The sequence below is a fragment of the Hibiscus syriacus genome, unplaced genomic scaffold (assembly GCF_006381635.1).
Source record: "Hibiscus syriacus cultivar Baekdansim isolate YM2019G1 unplaced genomic scaffold, ASM638163v2 tig00111540_pilon, whole genome shotgun sequence".
NCBI classification, from domain to species: Eukaryota; Viridiplantae; Streptophyta; class Magnoliopsida; order Malvales; family Malvaceae; genus Hibiscus; species Hibiscus syriacus.
In genome coordinates, this window is record NW_024063114.1 from 1631480 (window position 1) to 1647381 (window position 15902).

The 15902-nt window shown below is 36.3% G+C and overlaps 1 protein-coding gene across 2 annotated transcripts; it reads right to left on the bottom strand.

Moving 5' to 3' along the window:
* Nucleotides 1-360: 360 nt before the first annotated feature.
* On the bottom strand, nt 361-13151 carry LOC120164562 (dual specificity protein kinase YAK1 homolog). Of its 2 annotated transcripts, none has more exons than XM_039174258.1 (18): nt 12553-13151; nt 11390-11589; nt 10421-10574; nt 10223-10332; nt 10033-10102; nt 9831-9913; nt 9658-9736; nt 9521-9561; nt 9141-9263; nt 3736-3880; nt 3515-3629; nt 3317-3399; nt 3155-3229; nt 2574-2648; nt 1652-2478; nt 1329-1481; nt 718-1016; nt 361-554 (listed from the first exon to the last, which is right to left on the bottom strand). In XM_039174258.1, the coding sequence occupies exons 1-18, from the start codon at nt 12715-12717 to the stop codon at nt 478-480; spliced, it is 2874 nt and encodes a 957-aa protein (XP_039030189.1). In that variant the 5' UTR covers nt 12718-13151; the 3' UTR covers nt 361-477. The 2 variants fall into 2 exon arrangements, with proteins under 2 accessions (XP_039030189.1, XP_039030188.1); XM_039174257.1 differs by having other exon boundaries at nt 9658-9745.
* Between the last annotated feature and the right edge of the window lie 2751 nt (nt 13152-15902).

Sequence of the window (15902 nt, forward strand, 5' to 3'; positions counted from 1 at the left end):
ACTCCATTGTTAAGGCTGCTGATAAAACTAGAATCATTCTTCATCTCTCAAATACGACACATCCGAACATGGATAGGAAAACATGATACTCCGAACGCTCGCGACACATACACCATTGTCCGAGTAACATAACCTCCATGCGGATCAAAAAGGAAAGAGCTTCAACATCTATGAGAAATAAAATATAATTTACCACTAGTTAAATCCCTCCTAAGTAACTTCGATCCAGACATGAACTTCTTGTTGAGTACTTGCAGGCAGCTGCATTGGATATCTCGGCAACATGGTTAGATTGGAAGAATGGGCATGGCGGGCAATTTGATTGGAAGACAAGCAAAACAACATTTATGCAAAGCAAAATAAATGAGCATTTGCTTATAATGACCTCGCTAATTAAGTGAACTGTTTGAGTACATATTTCTTGTCAAACACCCAATACATAATCCAACGCTGTAAAAACTCGAGTTGGTTCCAACGTTATGCAATCCTCCCGTAGTCCTTTCTTCTGCGAGAACCTGGTGGAATATCTGAGACGGGATGGTTGGCCCTACGCCCTACATTAACAATGCCAGGATTGAGTCACGCAGAATCAGTTCATTCTATTCCCAAAATTATCCAACAATAATTATCTAGTTTCGACACAAGTAGATCTGCGATATTACTTGGCAATGTACGGGGTAACTAAAAGTGATTTGAGAGTGTAAAGTTAGGAAGTACCCCATGGCATGCCATTACTGAATGTACTGTTTCCAGGAGAACGTGGCCCCCCATAATTAAAGCTAGAAGCAGGGAGCTGGACTTTCATGTGATTCCATTCACTATCCCGAGCACCAGTGGATCTGCCGTGATTGAACCGCTGCACAGTTTGCTGCCCCAAACGGCTAGGAGAATTTTGAGTCATATGTGGCATGAAGTGAGAATGCTTTGACAAATGACGAGTATATCCGGCGTGTAAATTGTTAGTTGAAGGAGGGCTACCCACTTCTACATGTGAAAATCCTACAGGTACATTTTGTCTGCACTCAAACAATATACAAGTCAATAACAGTGTCGAGCACTTCAAATGAAAAACAAATTAGCTCCATCTGACACTAGGCATATCCATCTCTATAATGTACAACACATCTTGGGCCGCATCAGTCACGTGGAACATAACTGCCAACTATATAGATTTCAATAGGGAAAATAAAAGGTATGCATATAAGAATAAACCAAAATCGTGTTGCAAGGGAAATGAAAAATAAGATAATAATTGATTTTATCATTTACATCTTGAAACTCAGCCAGCCCAAAGAAAGGGACATTCGCCAAGAAGATTATGCAATTACCTTTGAATTGATAAATTTGAGTTTGTGGTTGAGAGACGGTTGAATCTTCCAACTCCAACAGATGAATCGGCTGAACCGATATGCATTCCTCTGTTAAAGTCAGCTGGTAAGCAGCTCTCTTCTGATCCATCCTCTTGTAGTAGTAGTTCATCACTAGGGTGAAAAAAAAACACGAAATATTGTCTTAGGTATATGCCAAATGTTGCAACTAGAGCTAATTTTAGGAGTATCATGAATTCCTGATGCAGCACAAAAGAATTTTGAGGGACAACAACCAATAGGGCACAAGTGATAAAACACCCATGGATATGTTCTCTACTCACCTATAATTTGGATCCCAATCTCCAGGATTGGGCAATGGCTCGCTGGCCTCTGACTTGTCTTGAGTTGCTCCTGTGCTACGCTGAAGTTGCAAATTAGAACCAAGTGTGATGGAGTTGGGTATATTCTGTGCAGTTGAGTAGATTGTAGCCGTTCCAATGCCACCTAGCTGTTGGTTCAAGTTGGCTGTGTTAGAATTTGACGGCTTGTGAGAGGGGAAACCACCGATCACTTGAGAGTGTCCCTCAGCTTGGCTAGATATGGTGCCATCGGTTACTTGTCCTTGCCAGTTCAAAGATGATGAACTCTCTTGAGATTGGGAACTTACTGAATATCCCCAGCTTTTTCTTCTATTAAATTGGCCAGCTGTAGCCATCTTACTTAAAGGTGATCCCTGACAACTGTTTCTCGCGGGAGAAGTGGGACCATAGTGCCCAGGAGAACCACCTGATATTTGACTGTATGAGCTTGGAGGAGTAAATTGAGAGGGACTAGTGCCAAGGGGAAGTGGTGCAAAGTTTCCAGCTGATGGACTAACACCAAGTCCTGTACCCTGAGAGTACTGCATATATCTCCATCTAGCATCAGGACTACTTCCAAGCATTGATGTACCGCTCTGCGGATGCATGTTCATTGCAGACGGACCAACAGGTGAATAATATGCAAACATATTACTACTATCTCCGTAACTCCCATAGCTGCTTCCAAGTCCAATATTATCATTATAGCTGCCATGACTTCCTATACTGCCATAACTATTTGCATGAGCATACGGCATCATTTGGAACTGTGGACTGTTATGAAAGAGAACCATGTTCCTATTTTGAATCTATACGATTGAAATTATACATCAATATAAGACTAATATTAAAATAATACTGAAAATCTATTACTCGAGAAATAATGGATCATTAGGAAGCTTACATTAGGGGAAAGACCAGCTGCAAACCAATGCCCTCCACCAGGGTGATGATCCACCTTGATGTTTTGAGCAACAGGCTACCAAGAAAAAAAAAGGCAGACATTAGGCAAGTATCTTTTCCTCTCCTCTTTTCCCCCCGGAAAATAACAGATTAGTGTATCTTTTTCGTAAAGCTTGTTATTCACAAGGACAGACTACTACAATTGAAAAGCAGCTCAACCATGAGAAGACCAATAAAGCCCAATCTTTCACATGGCCAAAGAATTTTTGTACTCGCATACACACAGAGGACAGTGAAATTTTATCCAATGATTGCTAAAATTTGTTCAAACAAGCACAAAACTCTATGTCGAATTATTTTCAACAATGTCAAACTTTTTATAAATAAGAGAAAAATTCCTAGAATATAAAATAAGACAATACTGCTGTTCAGAAAAATACATACAGTAACCAGGATAGGAATAGGCAATTCCTCTGTATGTCTGGTGTCAATAATTGAAATAAAAGTTACATAGTTGATATTAATTTATGAAATAAGGTTCAGAAATCTTTAATTCCAGAGTTACACACATAGATTCCATACCAATTGAGGGGTCTCGGGGGGCGGTCTGTATGGGCATGTGAAAGGTTCCCCAGTAACAAAAGGGTGTTTTGAAGCCTGCAAGATGGACTTGAAACTCTTATTATTGCTTCATATTTAGTTGGATAGCATGATAAAGGAGCGTTCAACTGAAATTTTAATTACCTGGAAAGGTGACCACCGTTTTGCTGGATCAAACTCAACTAGTCCCCTCAGGAAATCAATCAAAGCTAACCGTATTTGACCCTCTGTTATAGATTCATTATGAAACAGCCTTGGTAAGTTCTTAACAGATAGTAGTCACACACTGCAGACATTTTCCAACCATGGAAGCCGGACATTACGTAGAAGTCGGATGCTAACCTTTAATGATATCCTCTTCAGGCAAGTTTTTGCGGTAAGGATAATTTCTAACAACTGCTTCAAGGTTCTTATAACCGAAATACTCTTTCCCCATCAGTGGTTTTTTTAACTCCCTCTGAACAGAAACAGGCAACAATGACTATCAGACGAAGATGGTTGACAATAGATGCAACAACATAGAAAATAATAAAAATACTTGGACCAAATATATGAACACTTGCAGCTTCATATTCTTCTTCCGTTAATTCTTGGTAAGCACTTCTGCCACCACATTCACCATTCTCCATATTGTTTATACTCCCAACGCACTTAAAAAACCTACTTGTGTTCTTTGCCTCCTTTAGAACATAATCAGGGGGTTGTGATCTACAACAAGAAAACCATGCATATAAAAGGTTGTTAACAACAAGTGCAAAATAACAACTGAATCAGTAATAGTGCTAAAAATTCTTATTTTAGTTTATAGATTATCTATTTAAAACCAGGTTTTTTTTTATAGGAATTGAATGCCTCATTAAAAAACCCCTTCTTAATTGTATGAGCTTGTAGAGAAGCTCATCAATCAGCGGAAGAGGGAAAAGAGTGCCTTAAAAATTTTATTAACCATAATAAATACATAAAATACAGCCAAGGGACTTTCCCAAAATAACCAAGAACAAAAAACTGCCCAAACAGGCCAAACAGCCCTGTACAATTCTACAACGACCTCTACTGAGTCTGGCCTGTAGCCGATCGGCCAGAAAACCAACACAAAACATTCCCACAAAATGCTTGAAGCAATCAACCAATCCCCTCCTTAGCTAACTGGTCAGCTTCCACATTGCAACTCCTAAGAATCAATCTCAAAACAATATCCTTAGCCGAAATAGAAGCCCCAATTTCCTCCACCATCGAACTGAAAAAAGCTGGTGCAGAGTTTTGATTAGAAATCCAATCCACTGTTGTTTTACAGTCACTTTCTATAATTAATCTTCCCTTGTTAGCCCAGTTCGAAGAGAAGAAAAACACAATCCCTTCCTTAATAGCTTTCAACTCTGCTAAAATGGGAGTTCCAGGCCCTACCGCTAAAGAGAAGGTGGCTAAGGTACTAGGGGTAGAATCTTTTAAAATCCCACCTATACCACCTTGCAACCTATCCCCTCTTACCGCCCCATCAACGTTTAGCTTGAACATATCCATAGGCGGTGGAGTCCAACAAATAGCCCTCTCATGGACATGAGAGTACTGAGACTTATCTGCAAGCGTCGGATCCCCAACTAAATTGTCAGAGTTGATACGAACCAAAGGATATTTAGCTAGAAACCATTTAGCCAATCTAAATCTGGCGAAGAAGAACAAAGATGTAGAGTCGACCTTCCACTTTTCAAAAACAACCAGATTCCTAACCTTCCAAACTGACCATAAAACAACCCCTGGGATGAACTTCCAAATGCTAGAATCCTTCCTTAGAAACGACCAAGCGCACAAAAGAGAAATGGGGTCGTGAGGAAGAGCAGTAGAAATTTCCCATAGCCTAAGGAATTTGGTCCATAGCTCCCTTGCAACCACACAAGAGAAGAAAAGGTGTTCAACAGATTCTTCATGCAATTGACACAGTGGACAAAGACCGTCTTCCAAAGGAATATCTCTTTTCTTCAACTCCTCTCTAACTTCCACTTTACCATGACAAAGCTGCCAAAGGAAAGTTTCCACCCTAGGAGGAGCCAAACCAGCCCAAACCCACTTATTCCACTCGAACAAACCTTCTGAACTGCTATAAAAAGACCTCCTACATGACTTGACCGAAAACAGGCCATCACCTTTCCCCGACCACCCAAGAAAATCATCCACTGAATCCGACAAAGATACATTTTCAATCAAGGACATTAAAGCAATCCACTGATCTAGTTCCCAGTCGAGTAAATATCTTCTTAACTGGATGTTCCACACCCAAACATTCTGCACGAAACCACCAAACTCAGTTATTGTCCCCAACTTATTAACCGATAAAGCAAAAATTCTTGGAAATTGTGATTTTAAGGTTGAGTCGTTGATCCACACATCATGCCAAAAAAACACTGGATCTGCCATTGCCTATGTGAATCTTTGAATTAGCTCTCAAACATTCCCCAACCTCATCGTTTTTGACATAATTGTTTAGAATTGCTCTCCAAATCCAAGAATCGTGCGGAGAAACAACCTTCATTATTGAAAGAGACAAATTACTAACGTTGCTCTTGCAGCAAATCATCTTTTTCCACTGACTATTTTTATCATTTGCAAATTTCCATACCCATTTCCCAAGCAAAACTCTATTAATCAACCTCAAGTCTAAAATTCCCAACCCTCCTCCTTCAAACGGTTGACAGACAGTTTTCCAGTTCACCCAGTGTACCTTTTTCTTAGCTGGAACATCACCCCAAATAAAATTCGCCATTAAAGAGTTCAATTTCTGCATGACCTTCACTGGAATTTCAAAAATTGATAGGTAAAATATCGGCAAGCTGGACAACACAGACTTAACCAACACTAATCTCCCAACCATCGACAGAGAATTCGATTTCCAGCCTGCTAATCTTTTGTAAAAATTCTGAACAACCGGTTCCCACATACCCTCTGAATTCTTCTTTGAACAAAGCGGCAAACCAAGATAAGTCATAGGAAAAGATCCCACTCCACAGCCCGCCATCCTAGCCCATTCTAATACTCTTACCTCATCCACATTAATGCCATACAAATTACTCTTAGACAGATTTAAGTGTAGCCCTGACATCACACTGAAAATCCTCAAAACTCTCTTAATATTAAGGATATGAGTAGGAGAGTCTTTGCAGAATAATATTAGATCATCTGCAAACTGAAGGTGAGTCAGATGGAAAGAATTATCGCACCTGCCAATACTGAACCCTTCAAAAAGACCCAGATCAGCAGCCTTGTTCAGCATTAGATTTAAAAGTTCCCCAACTATATTAAACAATAAAGGGGACAAACTGCAGCCCTGTCTCAAACCTTTAGTAATCTGAAATTCCTCAGTTGGAGACCCATTCACTAATACTGAGATTGAGGCTGAAGAAACACAACACTCCATCCATGAAATCCATTTTTCACCAAAACCCATACCCCTCAGAAGTTTGAAAAGAATCGGCCATTCAACAAAATCATAGGCCCTGCGGAAATCAACTTTGAAAACAACTCCATATCTCCCTTGTTTCCTCCAATAATCAATGCCTTCGTTAGCCAAAAGAGCACAGTCAAGCAATTGCCTACCCGGAATAAAGGCAAACTGCGAGGGACTAATTATATCTTTAATAATAGCACCAAGCCGTTTGGACAGCACCTTAGAAATAATTTTGTATAATCCTTCCTATGCAATATCCACAGTTCAGACCTCATCAGCAGAAGCTGATCCCTATCACGTGGAGTAGACCCCCCACCTTGAGACTTCAACTCCAATGCATTAATCCTGGCTTCCAAGGCTGAAATTTGATCAGAAATCCCCAAACGATTTTTGTTGGACCACTGTTTAATCACTTTTTTAGTACCTTGCAGAATGCTAAACAAACCCCTTCGACCATTAGACAAGTTAACAGAATTCTGGACCACCCCATCAAACCCTTCCTCCTCTAAAAGGTAATTAAAAAACCGAAAGGGTTTAGGGCCCCAATTCTCAACGTCTTCTTCTAGTAGCACTGGATTATGATCCGATAAAGACTTTGGTAGCATTTTTTGGACAACTTTCGGAAAACACTGCAGGAAACTACCACTTAATAAAAACCGATCTAGCCTTATCCAAGTTGCACTTTCCCTATTATTGCACCAAGTAAAATTCCCACCCACTAACGGAAGGTCCAAGAGATTCAGACTATGAACAAAGTTCGAAAAAAGATCAATTGAATGCCAATTCTGAGCCATTCCAATCTTCTCCACCGGATCAAGGTAGGCATTGAAATCCCCCCCTAAGCAAACAGGCAGGCTTAGACCTTGCACAAAATCCATCAAATCTCTGAAAAAAACCTCCTTATCAGCTTCAACAGACGGACCGTACACATTAATAATAACACAGTCACAATTAACCACCTTGAACTTCCCTGAGACAGCTATGAATCTGCTGGTCTTAAATTCACTTGTAGCTTCAAAAAAATCTTCATTCCACAAACAAATTAAACCACCAGCAGACCCATCAACTAATTGGACACTTCTACCTTTCAGAAGTTTTCCCCCCAACTTCCTCCATAGGCCGAATTTACAGAAACTCAGCTTAGTTTCCTGGAGCATCAAAAAGACTGGTTTGACATTGCTAACAAGTCTAGCCACTGCTCGAATTTTTTCCTTCTTCCCAAGACCCCTAACATTCCAAGAAACCACATTAAAATGGGACATACAAAAATAAAAATTAAAACCCCTTTTCAGCTCACTAACTACAATCACAAACTCCTAGAAGACCTTTACAACTCCAGATTCAAAATCTCCTCTTCCAGTAAATGTTGCCCCCCTACGAAAGAAATCCCCAACATGTCACAAACTTCCCTAGTAGCAGCCGCCTCCTCCCTCGCTTTACGAAAGATGAGTGAGGACTCAGACGAGGCACTATCCTGAACCCGAACATCTGGGAGAATACCTCTATCCCCTCTACAAAAAACTCTCTCATGGAAACAGATTGAAACTTCACTCAACGAACAAACACTACCGGAACGACTAGGAGCAACCTTAAACTTCCTATGATTCGCTTGACTTCTTGCACAACAGGCTTTACCCCTAAAGAGCCTATCGGCAGACAAAGAAACATCTGCATTCTCCCTCAGACTTTCCTGATCAGGCCCACAGACCTCTCGCATGCCCAAGCTACCATCAAGCCCAAAACCTCGGTCATCACCCTCCTGCCCCAAAGTGGCACCCCCCATGCTCCACTCCTTTCCACTCCTATCAATAAAAAAATCTCCCACCTTCTGCTGAATATGAACAGCACCAACATCTGTCCCCTTCGCACGAAAATCAACCCCCAAAGTATTATTTAAATCTCCATTACCATTCGCACACCCCTCGGAATGCGAGTGTCCCCCATGTGAGGAATCCCTAACCCATGCCTCCACCTTATTCTGAGAAGCTGACACCGAATTTGCAATATCGGTTGTCTTTTCTTAGTCAGACAGCTATTTTCATGCATTTAAACATAAGTATACTTAGGAGACAAATGATCTTACAGGATCTGATTTGTGATTATGATTCTTTTAGATGGACTAACAGAAACCAAAGAGTGGGATAGAGGAGCTTAAGCTCTCAATGTGTGATGTTAAAAATATATATGCTACTTTGAAAATCAAATAAACTTTTTGTTTCTCTTTCCTTGTACATTCTCGTTTATTATAAGGGCAATTTAACTTTGGAAATCTATAAACTCTTGAAAGTATTAGATATATATTGCATTGAATGCTGGAACTTCTAAGATTAACAAAAAAAATAAGGGACATAGGGATTGGAATTTGATAATCACATGATTATTGATGATAAGTGACTACTACTTATACAACTTTTCACATCTGGACAAAAAACACATATTCAGTTACCTCTGTACCAAATCAACCAAAGAAAAGCCATTCCAAATTCAGTCTCAAGAAAATGTTAGTACTAGCCAAAGCAAGAGCCATACCCGAGTATTTTTATCATTCGCCTTAGAAGATCAAATTCTGAAGCGCCTGGGAATAAAGGCAGCCCTAAAAACAGTTCAGCGACTATGCAGCCAAAGGACCACATGTCAATGGCTGTTGTATATCTGAAAAAGGATCAAGGTTCAAACTAAAATGAACAATCATGAGTCATGACCATATACATATAAATAAGAATTAAGTTTTCTAATCACAAAAATAAGAACCACAACCAGTAAACATGACTTTGAAAACCCATTTTTTAAAACTATTACAAAAAAAAAAAAAAGAACATGTCAACCATACAAAGCTATATGACACAAAGCAATAAGCAAAATCAATACATAGAAAATAATAAGGCCATAAATTCATGCCAAAAGGATACTGGTATCCAAGAAGAACTTCAGGAGATCTATAATAACGGCTCTGCAGGGGGGAAAAAGAAGAAAAAAATACACTTGTAAGACCCTTCAGGAAATGATAAGAATGAACAGCATGAACGTAGTAGCTATTGGTGGAAACCTGGATGTAGGAATAAACAGTCCGTTCTTCCATGCAAGCTGATCCGAAGTCGATTATTTTAATTCCAGCTGGCTTGACACTGTTATTTCTAGGACAGAAATATCAAATTTCACTGAAAAAATAAAATATATTATAAGTTCCTTATCTGGAATAATCTTGAAAAAGCAACCCACCTCGTGCATAAAAGAATATTTTCTGGCTTAAGATCACAATGAATTATTCCAGCGTCTTTTAATAAAGCCAGTCCCTGTAGAATCTAAATAAAATAAAAAAGGTTAGGGTGAACTCAAAAGAAAACCGGAAGCAGACGCTTACATCTAGTCCGGTCGTTGTTCAGGTCAATCCAAATTCAGCTTATAAGCAAACAGCAAACACCTGTTTCGAAAACAGCTGAACGATGCTCAATGACAAACCCCTGAAATGATTTATCTTGATGAGTTCATACCTAGATCAGGGGGAAAATGTCAATAACATGCTGCAAAGCCTATAAGAAAAGTTTATCTAATGGTTAAAAGATATTCACAAATGATGAATCTTCTTTCATTGGAATACATAAATTACTCACAGATTTGTATCAAGAAGTTCAAAACAAATGCACAAATGCCGTTGATATACAAAGTAATCATAAATACGGACAATGTGATGCTTGTCTTCTGGGTCATACTTTTTGTTTAGCTGCAAAAGGCAAACAATTAAGCAAACAAAATGATGTTTCACAACTTATATTTTTAAAGAAGGATATATACAGCTGTAAGAAAATCACCGTTGCCAAAATAGAAACTTCAACCAGTGCTTGCTGATAGTAAGCAGGTTGGCTTTTAATTATCTTCACGGCAACAAAACTGCTTGTTTCAGGAACCCAGCATTTAGCAACCTGCCCAAAAGTCCCGTGACCAAGAACATCTTTGACAATATATCTACATAGAATCATTGAAAAATGAGTAAAATCTTCCTTCAACAAACTTAATTTAAATGAGAAAAAAAAAACCAGAAATAGTTTTAAAGCTTAATTGACATATCCATAAAGCTGCCAAAAGCCAGATCTTCATGAATGATATCTGCTAATTATTTTTTTAGTTTTTACCCTCATTTTTTCAAATGGTTGGGTACTCCTTTGTTTTCTCACAATTGATAGTTTGAATTGCATTAACTAACAATTTTGGTGCATCATTAAGGAGAAACACAAAATTGATACACGGGGAACATATGTGATGTAGTATTGAACTATGCAAGTCAAGAGCAACCATACTTGCTCAGGATACGTACTATAACATGAAATGTTTTCATAATCGGAGAGTGGTTAAGAGAGGAATGGCAGTTTGAATTTGAAAATTAATTAAAAAAAATATTACCCAAGCTTGGAAAACCCAAAACTACATATTTAGATTGATGTACAACTATTTCCAGCATGCCAAATTCTAAGTTCACAAGCCAGAAACTAAGCAGGCATATTTCATGGCTTAGAGGAGCTAACCACATGAAAAGAAACAAATGTACATTCAGAACTAATCTGTATATCAGAAGCGTCAATTTAAAAAAAAATCCATTTTAGTATTGGATCCTCTAACAAACATCAGCAGAACAATGGAAGTTTTAGCAAAAGAGAAAGCACAACAATCTTTAATCACCATCAAGAAAATCCAAAACGCACATGAGAGGTCAATTCACAAAGAAATGCTTCAAAAATATAGTTCACATCATTGGGGGAAAATCATAAAAAGTAGAAACAAACCTTCGTTGTGTTTCTAAATTGATCAGGATAAAGTTCACTGTTAGAATAAGATCTGAGTTCGCATTGTCATAGCCATCGTTGAGGACACCAGCAGATGGGCTAGTCAAATACCGCTTTGGATTCAATTCTTCTGAATATTTAAATTGCGAGTTGCATATTTGGTACGTTTCAATTATGTCCTTAGTCAGTCTTGCCACCAACTGCACAGTTAAAGCTGCATGTCAGCACAAAGATTTGCCTTATATGAGTCCATGCACCCTGAAACAGTTATTGTTTGCCTTTTCTTGTACCCCTTCTTGAGTGTGAAAGATATACAAAATCATATAGATACCAGGCGAGATCTTTTTCGTATTTCATGTCAAGCTATATGTCAGTATATCTTTAGAGTACAAAATTCAGATCTAATATTTAGTGTCTGATCTTATTGTCTCTCAAAACATTAAACCATATTCAGACATTATAGCATGAATGTTGACAATAAGGCAAGAATGGAGAACATTATGCACAAGGAAAAATAGAGGTATTGAACAATAGATCATTAAATGACTAGGAGAAGATCTATAGTGGTAAAGGTGGTGACAGGACAGAAGTTAACCACCCAACATGCAAGAGAAACAAATAAGTACCCATTCCCCATTGAGACTTGTATAGTTCGTGGAGTCTCTGCTGCCTAGTTAGCTTTTTCCTTGATTCATCGGCTAATGGTATGAGTTGTATTAGCTTAAGGCTTGTCAGGGTAGATAGAATGTGGGATCTAAAACCAATTCAGTAATCTTGCTATATGCTAATATCAGTACTGATACATTGAGTTCTTCTATAAGAATCTAATTTGCCCACCTACTCAGCTTATGACACATTATACAAACCGAAATAAGAGTAGCATTCCACATTCACATTCATAGCTTTCTATAATGTATTTGCAACTAGTGAAACATCTAAGATTTAACCAAAATAAGGGACCATCTCTTCTGACCTCACACATTGCTTATATGTTTATATATGCTTTGCTTATGCTAAACGGAATCTCTAATGAAACCACAACTAAAACCACCTAATATCACTTAATCCATAACAATTCAAACTCAACCCCAAAAACATGACAAAGAAACGCCTAGCAAACTTTTGAACTAAATATGAGCATACAATTAGGAAAGCGAACTTACAGGCCTCTTGACAACAACACGCAGCTTTCTATCAGCTTCTTTTGTAGTTGAGAACGGCCTAAAAATCAGCTGCCTCGGCCTCCACCGCATGGCAGAGCCTTCATCAGAGCTCGATCCTGAGGTTGTCCGAGGCTCTCCTTGATTACTAGGACCAACTTCATCCATAACAATCCTCCAGAAAGAATCAACGTTTTCTAAAACCCGAAATTTACTATTATCCCCAACAGAGCCATCAAAGAAGAACCCGCTCAAAACACCGCAAAATCAAGAAAAACCCCGAATTTTATCAGCAATCGGATTGCAGTTTCCCAGCCAAGATTCAAACTTTAGTTGTTTCCCAAAGGACCCACCAGCTGACTCAAATCCCCATTCTTTGTTTTATACAAATTTTGATTAATTAATTAATTGTTCAAAGTCTGAAAACGGAAGAATCAGAAAGCTGGAATCCGAAGCGGATCCAGTGGCAACATAAAAACAACTCAGATTTTTATTAAAACTAAACACAATTGAAGTTTTTCATAGATTGTAAATAAAACCCAAAACATGCAAGCAAAAAACACAATAACAAACAAAAAAGGATCGAAGATATGAAGAAATAGATAGGAACAGAGAACGCAAAGGCACCGTGCTTCTTTCGACCACTAGCCGTTAACTGTTAACGGAGGAAGTGACGTCCCAGGTAAAAACTTTGTATAATTACATATTAAGTCCTTAATATTTAAATATTATATTAATTTAATTATAATTTAATTCAAATTAATAAATTTAATCCACCAATTACAGAATATCACGTGTGACCGCGTGATTGAAGGGGAAAATGATGTAAAATACTGCTTTAGAAGCTCAAGCCTATGACATTAAGTCTTAAAGTAGAGTGTGAGTATATTATCTATCAAGCCAAAGTAAATATCTAATTGAATTTTGTATTATATATATAATCATCAAACTGGATTTTTTATAATAAAACGATATTAAAATTTCAAACTAGATTTACTTTTTTAATTTTATAATTTAATATATATAATTATTATATGAAATACTTTAATTTAATTAATAATTTTAAACTTTTATTAAACAAATATTCGAACTCAACAATTAATTAAGTTAAAAATTTATTTATTTATTTTTGTTAAAAATGATTTTTTAAAGATATTAAAAATAGTTAAATAATCATGAGTTTAATTTACCTCACTTAATAAATTTTATTAAAATGTTTAAATTTATATTATATATTCAATTTTTACGTTTATATTCGATTAAATCGTTTGAATATTAAAATCCTTTTCAAGGTCAAAAACTAAATTTTTACTCCATACTCGTTTTGAAAATTAAATTCATATGCGGGAAATAATGGTCAAATAGTTTTACAAAGGGTGTTGAACATTAATCGATTCAAAAATTGATTTTAAACCCTTTAGTATCGATACTACAATAACAATATTGACACTGTTCATGCAGTATCTATACTCTGGATGGGAGTACCGATACTCCCCTTGAGGTTTTGATAAAAACGCAGTCCAGTATACCATTTTCGTACCAATACTCTCAGAGTATCTATACCACTATCGATACTCTTACTACAGTACTGATACTTTCCTCTTCCAATGGTCAAAAATTTTGTAATTAATGCAGGCAGTATCGAGATTCCAAGCCCAAATATTGATATTCCATGTGTCTGGGCAACATTTATTGCAGGAAACTTTATCTCAACGACTCTATTAACTCTTACAACAACCCAAACGACTAGAATTGAATGAGATGATATAAAAACAATATTTCAAACCATATGTGAAGATAAAAAAAACAAAAAGAATGCCAAAGCAATCACATTGAACTAAAATCAAGTCAATATTCTTTTTGCTTTCAAAGAACACTATTGTACTCATTTATTTTATTTGTTTAGTGTTATTATCTGTTCTTGAATTGTGCAAATAACTTTCTTGTGAGGTTTTTTTCAAAGTTTGTTTATTTGTAATTTTCTCTTTGAGAGAGTGTTCTCAATAATTTGAGGTATAATTCTTGAGGTAGTCGTAAGATTACACCTTGTCCTAAAAGGTTGATACAAATTCTTGAATTTGTGAAAATCCTTAGTGTTGATAGCTAAAGTAATGGATGTAGACTTGATTTAGAAAGTCGAACCACTCTAAAATTCTTGTGTTCATTTTCATATTTTCTTTTAAGCTTCCACCAATTCTTTTATTTGTCAATTCACTCTCTCTTGGCTATTTTATCCTCTTGATTGACTCAACAGTTGATTTGAGTACTTTTTATTTAGGTTTAAAATTAATTGATTTAAAAAATATTAATGGGTTTAAGATTAAAATTTATTAAGTCTTTATATTTCAAACGGATCTGAAGAACATAAACAAACAAACAAACATAAATGAATGAATATAAGTGATCGGATTATCGAACGTTCACAATGTAAATGAACAAATGAGTCTTTTATTCGTGTTCGTTCATTTAATTAAACGAACATAAAATCTTATTCATGTCTGTTCGTTTAATAAATAAACGAACATAAACGAACTTCCTGTCGAACTGTTCACGAACAGTTCCCTGAACGTTCAGTTCGTTTACTGGCCTAGTGAAAATATACATTACTCTTTATTTATGAATAAAATGTTGTTTTTTAATAGATGAATAAAAATATTATTAATTTACATATGAGATTATTGAATTAATAAAATACATTATTATTATTAATATTTTAAAGATATAAAAGATTATTTTAAGTTTATATTTTCTTTTCAGATTGAAACAAACTAAAACATATAGACACATATCGAAGAAAATAACAAATATTTTAAATTTTTTTAAAATTATTTCTAGAAGTTAGGAGTTCGAACATCACCAAGAATATAATCATTCATTATCAATTAGTTGAGAATCTTAAAATATATATTATTTTGGATTCACCTTAGATTTATCGGGGGAAATCATAATTCATGATAAAAAAAACTTTTATAATCATAATTTCTAAAATACACTAATTGATAAAACTTGATGTTCGAACCCGTCCATTAGTAAAAGAAATTTATTATTATTATTTTTTACTTTTTTTTAACATTTCTCTTTAAAACTTGATAGTTTTTATTGTTCGATAACGTCGAGGATAGAATTTAAATTTATGGTCATTTTTTTAAACCAATGCCTTAAAATTCTAAATTCAACAAATCAGAATTATAAAAATTTTCAAAATAGATATTTAATTAAAACCTAAAAAGAATTGAAAAAAAATTATACACCTTAGGAATAATCAATTTTAGTGTTCGAACCCTTTGACATTGAATACTTATACATCTGGTATTTATGGTGTTCAAATCTGGATATTCAAAGAAGAATAATAA